Source organism: Myiozetetes cayanensis, unplaced genomic scaffold (assembly GCF_022539395.1).
Source record: "Myiozetetes cayanensis isolate MyiCay16 unplaced genomic scaffold, myiCay2020 scf12, whole genome shotgun sequence".
Taxonomy (NCBI): domain Eukaryota; kingdom Metazoa; phylum Chordata; class Aves; order Passeriformes; family Tyrannidae; genus Myiozetetes; species Myiozetetes cayanensis.
Genome location: NW_026086826.1, coordinates 18,914,716 through 18,924,453, shown reverse-complemented (window position 1 = coordinate 18,924,453; position 9,738 = coordinate 18,914,716). Strand labels below are relative to the sequence as shown.

The 9,738-nt window shown below is 42.9% G+C and overlaps 1 protein-coding gene across 1 annotated transcript; it reads right to left on the bottom strand.

Annotated features, from left to right (window-relative positions):
• Nucleotides 1-686: 686 nt before the first annotated feature.
• RTCA (RNA 3'-terminal phosphate cyclase) lies at nucleotides 687-8,800 on the bottom strand. Its single transcript, XM_050306815.1, has 11 exons — nucleotides 8,652-8,800; nucleotides 8,469-8,569; nucleotides 7,531-7,674; nucleotides 6,013-6,136; nucleotides 5,488-5,546; nucleotides 4,815-4,956; nucleotides 3,711-3,835; nucleotides 3,516-3,574; nucleotides 2,843-2,937; nucleotides 1,659-1,763; nucleotides 687-1,308 (listed from the first exon to the last, which is right to left on the bottom strand). The coding sequence occupies exons 1-11, from the start codon at nucleotides 8,694-8,696 to the stop codon at nucleotides 1,210-1,212; spliced, it is 1,098 nt and encodes a 365-aa protein (XP_050162772.1). The 5' UTR covers nucleotides 8,697-8,800; the 3' UTR covers nucleotides 687-1,209.
• Nucleotides 8,801-9,738: the final 938 nt, after the last annotated feature.

Below are 9,738 nucleotides of genomic sequence, written 5' to 3'. Positions count from 1 at the left end.
CAACCTGATATAACTTCTAAGTTAGTGGTGCCTTGATCAGGAAGTTTAATTAAATTACACCCAGCCATCCCCTCAGCAGGAATCTCTCCATGAGAAGTTAAATCAGTCAAGTATATTAATTTATTGAATTCTGGAAAAGGGATCCATTCAAATGTTGTTTAGAAGAGTTTGTTTTCTTAAGCACAGACAGCGGCTCTTTTGGGGCTTTCTTTTAAGTTTTTTTGAAAAATACATTCCGAAGTTTTCCAGAAGGAAACATTACAAATCATTAGCAGCACAGACTAGTGACTCAGAGAGGTGCTCTCTGAGTGCAGAGTGCAGGGTCTGTGTCACACACAAACTTCAGCAGGTGTCTGTTGCCCCCTTCAGACTATTCCCAGTACTAGAGAAAAATAATTACTTGGAAATTCATAGCCTTCTTTTGCACTAATTTTTGGATGGAGATGGGGGAAAAACTCTTAAGATGAAAGATACTATCAAGAAGATAGTTGCTGAATGTTTTTGAATATTAGAAAAGGTTTTTCTTTGTGTTAGAAATGCACAGCAATGCAATTATCTTAATCAGTATGACAAATGAAACTTAGGTTCAACTTTAGCTCTCAGGTTCAGTAGTCACAACTGAAGGAAAACGATCTTTGAGCAAAGGCTGCAGACTGGGCTGTGGAAACAGCACATATAAATAAGCCTTTTATAGGGTGATATTGCTTTATTATTTCTTCACACACAATTTAAGCAGCATGGCTAAGGAAGAACAGCGATACAGATTTGATGGTGCACTTCATTCCATATACCTCATAGCATAAAGGTTCCCAGAGAATGAAACTTACATTTTTCAAAAGGGAAAGAAATACTGATAGTAGTTTTCCAAAACTAAATTAATTAATTTCTACTTTGGTGAAGCTGGATTTTCAAAGCTTCTAACTGAAGCTCTCACGTACATACAATATATTCTATTTCCTGTCCTGTTGCCACTCATTTTGCTGCTAATAGTTAAAAAAAAAAAGTAGAGGTTTCATGTTTCTCATGACAGATTCTCACCACACCAAGGAAAAGCTTGACACCATCCTTGAAGTTAAATCACTCTGATGTGACAGAAGGTTTCTCCTGTTCACACAGGTTATACATCTATTGAGATGTAGTGATGCAGATACATCACTGAGGTATGTTGAGTGTTGCCTTTGTCAGCTTGCTGCCTTTTTTTGTTTAACCCTATAAGTTTGGGTTTGTCATCCCCACTCCTTGGCACTCAATGATGTAGGTATCATTACTGGGATCTTCGTCTTCTGATTTTGTCACAGTAAATTTGGCCTAAAAGAGGAGTAGAAATATATCACAAATTAGTTTATCACACACATAAGTTTAAATATTCAATATCTGACACCAAATCATTGTATTGTCATGGTGTTTATATATATTAGAGCTTTGACTGGATAAATTAAAAAAAAAATTAAATAAAGGTGGTAAAAGTATCTAACCATTCTAAAAGCATTTAACTTTAAAGTATGTTCGATTTCTACAGGAAAACATTGTAGCAACCATTTTATCCATTCTTATTCTCCTTGCCAAGTTCAGCTCACAATACCTGCTGAACTGTACATTGCCCAGTTAGTTACTGGATGACAACTCATAGGTAAAACTTCCTGAGCTTTTGGACTCACCTTCGTTAGCTGCTCTGCAAAGTGTATAGCTGTTTGAGTATGGAGTGTAATTGGTCCACTTTTCACTCTAGACACTCCCTTTGCTAGTGCCATAAAAATGATCAGCTGAAAGGGAAGGAAAACGAATTATTAAGTAATTCTTAAGATTCTAGGAACCTACTGTTTAAAAAAAAAAACAAAAACAAAACTTGCAAAATATCTGTAAATGTAAAAGTGTGGTCTGCCATGTTTCGTAAAAGTTCATGATCCTGATTTTTAAGTGATCCAAGGCTCAAGAAGTTTGGAAATTACTACTGTAATGCCTATTACTGAAGGGCTACTACTTTTCCACAGTGGATGCCCTTGAATCCTGTAACTACATTTAACTTTACTCTCCCCCACTGTCTTCCCCAAAATTCCCCCAAGTCACATCAGATTCCAGGTTAGTAGAATACCTATATGGAGAGAAAACCTCAGGAAGAGGTTCTTTAACACTTCCTGATCGCATATTCACTGGAGAGATACTTACAGACATTTGATTTGATTTGATTTACAAACATCACCATGACAAGTACTCTGTAATGTGTGATGTAACTCTGGGCAGTTCCATATACACCGAATCTGGCTGTGGCTTGTTCCCACCAAAGGTGCTGGGCATGCTTTGGAAAAAGTAGGATGAGCCCAAGACCTCAGTAGCTCCTATTACACGACATAGCAGCAATGTGTGCCCAGGTGTTTACAGCTAAGAGGTAACATCATCCTACCTAAAGCAGCCCCAGGTTCTTACAAGACAGTGGAGGGCCTTCATGCTCAAATGAAATTAGTAAGGAAGATGAATGGGAGCACCTCCTAAATATTCTGTTCTCTAATAACTTCCCTTAGTATCATTATATGTAACCAGGGAGCTATTTTCACACCACTACATGGAATGCCAAATCAAAGTTAATTCCTTCCTCTTTCTTCTATACTTACTAACAGTTACAGGAAGGGGAAAATTGAGGGTGATGGTGCAAAGCCAGGAGCATTTGTGGTTCCTAAGAACTGTATGGAATTTGCTAAATCTAGTGATGTTGTGATCACACATCTCTAAGGCTTCTAATTAACATCTCATTCTTTCCCTGTTCAGATTTATATTCTTTACAAGCAATACACACAGGCATGTTCTTACTACTTCAGCTTCATGTAAACACATACAGGAGCCTTACTTGGTCTTGCAGAGAATCATCCACAGTTCCACCATGTTTAAGACTCTTAAGCAGCATCTCAGCTGCTTCAATGCCAACCTTGTCAGAATTCTTTCCTAACAGAGAAATACAGGATATTAGGAAGCTGGCAATTACTGTTTATCATTTTAAAAATACAGAAGGAAAAAAAAAAAGAAACTTTCAATTTTTAAACCTTATTTTTCCTGCTCTTGCCTTAAATGTCTGCTTTAAAAACCCTTCCCATCTTATGATGATATATAGTTCATCCTTCCTAAGCAGTGGAATGAAAGTGGTTCTGTTTTGTCAGAAAAACATTGGATTTAAATAATTAAAACCCCAAATCACTTCTGTTCATTTTAATCTAGATTCACTGTTGAACAAAAGCTTCACAGGCAAACCACAAAGTCCATGTTCCTAAAGTCCAGAAACATTTTCAGTTCAGTGATCCTTAACACTCCATTCTGACAAAAAGGTAAGGTTGTAGTTTTGCCATTTTTGTGAATTTCCATTTACTGTTTCAAATCTGCTCATTTCCGCTGTCCTTTATTACTAAACAACATCCATTCAAAAATGCATCACTCAAAGCATCAGCTCTTTAAATAGGTGATACTTCAGATTCTTATTTGCTATTAGTATATTCACTTAAATCTCCAAGGCTTCATGGAATTCTTACCTCTCTTGCCAAGTGATGACCCAGCTAACAAACAACCTGTTGAAGTCTCCGCAACAATGCTAAGCACAAAAAACAGAATCAGAATTAGGAATAGAATCACTCCCACTACACTTTATTTATCAGCCATGTAATCCAGATCTAGCTAATCAACCAGCAAGTTTACAGGTATCAAGAGAAAGTTTGGACTCCTCTTACATTATTCCACTTCCAGTCCCAACAGCTTGATCATCAGGTTCTCGAATAGGCTGAATGTTTATATAAAGATCTCTGATTTCTTTTCTGATGCATCTCACTGCTGCTGATGACATGTCTTTTGCCAGCTAACAAGACATAAAACCAATAATTATGTAACAACAAAAATACTTTTCCCTCATAAGTCTAATTAGTGACAATTATATAGATAGACATAGAAACTTCAATATCAATACAAATTCAAGAACTTTTATTCATTCTTAGGGAGAAAGATTTCAGTCCTGAGTATATCAGAACACTAGCTTCTAGAAAATACCCCACAAATGCCCCAAAAACCAAGTGCAAAACCCCCAGAATTATTATGTACAGGATATATTCTATAAGAGATAATACTAAAAAATAACAATTTTAAATCCCAGGTAAGTGGGGACAGATGAAGCTTATCCCATCCTTGTGATCTAATCATAGCTAATATTCATAGGTTTGGGGATTTTGAGACCAAAACCAGCAATCTGTAGCTCTTCAAAAAGTAACTCAGTTCCTCCACTTCCTTCCTGTAATAATTCCTAGCCTGTGTGAGAAGTAACCTTAAGGAGTTCCCACCACTCAGAACAGGAAGGGGGTATAAAGGAGCAAATTTCTCCCCGTTCTATTTTTGGCTAAACCTACCCTTAACTTGTTCTAAAACTCTTAGCAATGGTTGAAAATTTTGATGTTTTCTGACCTCTGCCTATTCCAGTGCACCATAGCTTACAGGAGCCATGACTTCAGATCTAAAATAATCCAAATAAATATGAATGATACATAAATCAGATACAAGATACCCCTCACTACATGCTAAAGACTTTTGAATAGTCCTATGAAGGATAGTGAGGATAGTTTTTCATTTCCTGTTTTAGCTATACATTGCTATGCAAGAAATGCATTTTAGAAACATCCAGTATACTGTTCTACAGCCTGAATAATTGAAACCGTTTAATAAGGCTACTGAGTTTGCATGGGAAAGACTGCAGAATACTGGAAGAGTAGATGAATATTAAGCAGATTACATGCAATTTTATACAGATTATGAAGTTGGATACTAGCAGAACTATTACCAGCACTCACTTTGATAGGCAGTGCTCCAGCAACAAATGCTCTTCCATAGATCTTTGTCACTGTGCCACGCTCTGTTAAGTTTATCGGGCTCAACTCTTTGACCGGAGACATCCGGACCACAACTTCACCACCTCCCTGAGGATAGTAGCCCCTGTTTAGAAACAGTAATCAGACATGATTAAACACAAAGATCACAGAGAAACCAAGAAAAGGGCCAGGAGGCTCTTCATGTATTTCATTATGTAGTTGTATGTTCTCTGTTACTGTACATATGAATTTTCTTGATGTGTGGCTTAGAATAATGGAATAATGGAATAATGGAATTATGTTCCCTTACAGTATTACTTTGTAATGTACATCTCGTTAACTACCTCACACCAACCTAACTGGCACCTCAGGGGAAGCTCAGTAGTGTGCTGCCTGTTCAGCAAGCACTGCCCTCGGGGTAGCCAACAGGAGACACTCCACAGCAGCTGTAGCATCAGCAGTGAAAAACAGACGGGAAAGAACCCTCTCACATTCATCACGAGGTGACAGCACACACAGGGACACCTAATGCAGATTAGCTCATGTATTATGAACTCATCCCTCGGTTTGATTGAGAGCACCTTGTGTGTGTGCCTCTGTGCTCACACAACAGGCTCAGTGAGGCCTGCCTCTGCCACGGGACTCCACAACTCACCTCTTTTTTATGTCACAGTTAAATGTGAAGTTGAACTTTTCAACTATTGGCTTAAAAACCTGAAAAACACAGAGGGAATTTATTTTGCATTGATAATTTCCCACTATTTTATGCAGTCTTCCAAAAAAAAAAAAGAAAAAGGCGAGACAAAAATTTCAATTACATTATTCAAAAGAAAAAAAGATAGCCAGTCTCATCCACACAGCTTATTTGACATTCCTCATACTTCACTTTGTGTAAAAGGATTTTCTTAAGGAAAAAGGAAGAACAAATCACAGCCCTTTTAGAATAAAGAATATATTTTAAGTGGAATTTCCTTTAGTAATTAAAACCAGACTGTTTGCTGTTTCAGGAATTCCATGAAACACTGATTGCTCTCTACATACAGTACACTAATAGTGTTATATTCCCATGCCGAATTCCATAATCACAAATAAACTTGCAGTAAGAGCAACAGGAAGTACAGCAGTTACATTGCACACATATTCATGAAAGATGCACCAAGCCAAAGGAGTTTTTCCCTACCATGACTGTGTAGTCTATCTGAGGAGCCATCTCAGCATTAGTCCCACCTTTTAAATGAAGCTCTGATGGGGAAGCAGCAAACAGCACACAGGGCATTGCTACCTGCATCAGTAGACACACGCTCCTAAAAGAAATTATAAATTACTCCGATGTCATACAGTCATAATCCATAGAATTCCACAGAATCATTACATATCACAGCCTTTCCAGAGCATTTGCATATGTATTTTATCGTTAAAATTATCCATAAAGTTGTTAGTCTTAAAAAAAATACTAATTTAAACTTCATGTCCTTAGCAAGCCTAAATATGAAGGTTTTTATTTCACAATAATTGCATCTTTAATAGTCTCGTTTGAAATAAAAGTAATGTATCTTCTCTAGTATACTGATGGGACTGTGAGAACTGTGGGTTTAGCTAGCAGATGATAAAAGCAGAGGAGGCTTAGGCAGCAATAACATTTTAATAGTTATTTAATAACAAAATACAAAGAAAACTACAAAATTGCTTAGAAGCTGCTCAGCATCCCACACAAGAGAATTCAGGAGCATAGAAAATATTAAGGTACTAGATACAAGATTCCCCTATCACTGAATCTCGCCACATTTCATGGAGATAAAAATGCTTCCAAAGTAAGTTTTCCAGAAGTGGAAGTTTGTTTGGCAAAACAAAACAGTTATCTCACAGGGCTTTGAAACATAATTTTGAATTATAAAAACAGTAATCACCACAGAACTGAGAAAACATGGGTTTGTTTTCTTAAATAACTCCCAAATATTTGTGAACCACAGCGTTTCACTTTTTTTCTTGTGCTTAATTACCAATTCTGCCGCATTGTGGCTTACTCGAACTTTTCTATGTTAAAGGCATCAGCTTGGTTGTTTATATTATTTCAGCTCAGAAAAATATTTCTCTTAACTTAAAAGAAACTTCACCTTATGCCTGCTCTGGCTTATGCTTCCAAACAACTGTTCACACCAGCCTTCCACAGCTAAACCCATTTACTCAGTTTTGCAATGGATTCCAAGAACAAAGGAGCCAACACAGAAATACAGAAGAAACGCAGACACAAGAACTGTTGACAGAATATGTTCCCAGATCCAAAAGACTAGTATTCCATACTGTGCCACTATGTGTGTAAGTAAACTCTCAAAATTTACTTTACTATGTAATGATTATGTCAGACTTCACAGATTTGAGACACTTATCTAATTTAACGCATTTGATCTGACATGTAACACAGTACTGTGAGAAAATAACAGCTGAAGTTTTAAACACGAGCAGCTGGTTTTTGCTTAACATGAATCAAGTGTTCAAGTTTTATATCAATTTTAAAACCATTATACTTGCATGTATTTTATTCATGCATATCCTTCCTACACTACAGGTTCTTTGGTAACGTAATTCTGACTAGGGCAGCACATACTCTGGGTCATGACCCATGTACAGATGTTCTTCCCCCTCCACCAGTCTTCTGTTATAATTTTAAAGTTACCAGAAGCAGTGTGCAAAGACATACCCTGCTGTTTTTGTATCTGCTATATGGGTTCCACCTTTGATCTTCCCAGGAGTGAAGGTTATTTCTGTTGAGCCAATTTCTCCACCGTTCAGCTTCCCATCACACAGATCTCGAACCATCTCCAATCCAGACAGATGCTGAGGCCTTGGAGTGACAACACATGTAAGTAGACTACATACTCATGTTACATTAAAAGAACTACTAAACACCAACTAATAGAAACTACAATTGCAAATTTCTGATCAGTCAAGGACCAGAAATTCGCTCAGGTTTCTACAGTACTTCTCCTGAGTTCACAGGAGCCAAAGGAGCAGCATTCTGGCCATTCTGGAGTATGCAGGATTCTGGTATCTTTTCCATTAGAATTAGTCCAGACAGACAGATGAGATGCAGGAGCAGTTGCTTGTCCTAATGTGATAAACGCTTGGACAGAAATGGAATGGATAAGGATGGCAATACTGGCTGTGCCAGAACCAGCTGAAGCGCCACAGGAGAGCTATCAGGTTTGCTATGGATGTGTCTTCCTATGCTTGCGTTTCCATTTGTCTGGGTAACTTACATAGGAAATACACTAGCTGTTCTTAACACTGTCCGCTCGGTGAGTCACGTTTCGCTGAGGCATTACATGACCGTATTTCGTGTTTCATTCCGTGTGTCCGCTTAGCACCTGTGGAATCATTCCGAGGGGCAGCCGGGCCGCGCCCTCACCTGCCCCGGCAGCGGGCGACGGGACCGAGCCCGGTTCATCCCCAGCGCTCCCCCGCGCTCCCTCCTCGAGAGCCACAGACGGCATTTGCTACTGACACGGCTTTCTCAAGCAATGGAAACACCAGTGTTTCAGACGAGAGCAGCCGAGGCTCTTTGCGCGGCCCCGGGAGGGCCCCGCACGCCGAAAGCGACGGGCCGAGCGCCCCAGGGCCGCCCGGGGCGGGTCTCACCTGAGGCCGGGCTGGCTCCGCCCGGCGCGGATCCGGCGCACCCGCAGCGGCAGCCCCAGCAGGCAGCTCAGCGCCGTGGACACCCGCAGGATCTGCCCGCCCTGCTCGGAGAAACGGCGCTCGTCAGGCGCTGCGGCACCGCCCGGCCGGGACCGCAGCCCGGGGCCCGCCGCTGGCGCTCACCCCCTCCATGATCCCGCCGTCTATCTCCACCCTGTCCCCGTCCATGGCTGGCGGCGAGCGGTGTCCCTCGCAGAGGCCGCGCCGATGGGGTCCCGACGGGGCCCTGCACAGGGCGAGCCCCCGGCGAAGCAGCCCCGGGGCCGAGAGCGGCGGAGGCACGGCCGGGATGCTGCGGAGCCGGTGCCGGGGCGGGGCGGGCGGGAGGCGCCTTCGCTCTGCGCCTGCTCGCTCCGCCGCCCGCCCCGCGCTGCCGAGGGAGGAGCAGCCGCCGGGTCCCGTTGCCCGGGCAGCCGGTCCCGCCTCCCCGCGGTACCGAGCGCGGCCGGCACAGGCGGGGCTGCCGCGGCTCGGAGTCTTGAGGGAGGCAATGCCTTTCCCTGATCCGGCCAAGGGCCGGAGCGGTGACAACCGCAGCGCATGCAGGTCAGCGCCGGGGGAGAGCGGCCGGACTGCTGCCCTCGCGGTTACGAGCGAGTTTTCCTCAGAATCAGGGAATCAGTTATTTTGGAAAAGACCTCTGAGATCATGGCGTTCAACCTATGACCGAACACCACCCTGTCAACCGGACCATGGTACTAAGTACCATGCCCGGTCTTTCCTTAAACACCTCCAGGGACGGTGACTCCACCACCACCACCTTGGGCAGTGCGTTCCAACGTCTAATCACCCTTTCTGTGAAGAAATTCTTCCTAATGTCCGACCTAAACCTCACCTGGCGCAGCTTAAGACTATGTCCCCTCGTTCTGTCGCTAGTTGCCTGGGATAAGAGGCCGAGCCCCACCTGGCTTCAACCTCCTTCCAGGTGGAAGAACAGACACGGGAGCGTTGGTCAGGCAGGCACACTCGGGACTTTATTACACGTGTATCGGGAACGGCCGGGCCCTTGGCGCTGCCCCTCCCGCTACCCAGGGAAGCCGCACGCCCTGCCCGCCGCCAGCAGCTTTGCCGTACCGGGGCCGCGTCCCGCCCGCCCCGCGGGCACTGCCCGGGCCCCGCCGGCCCCGCCCGGCCCGCGCCCCCCGCGGCCCCGCCCGCCGCCTGGTTGGCTGGGCCGGCGCGGCCGCCGCCGGTTGGCTGGGCCGGGGGG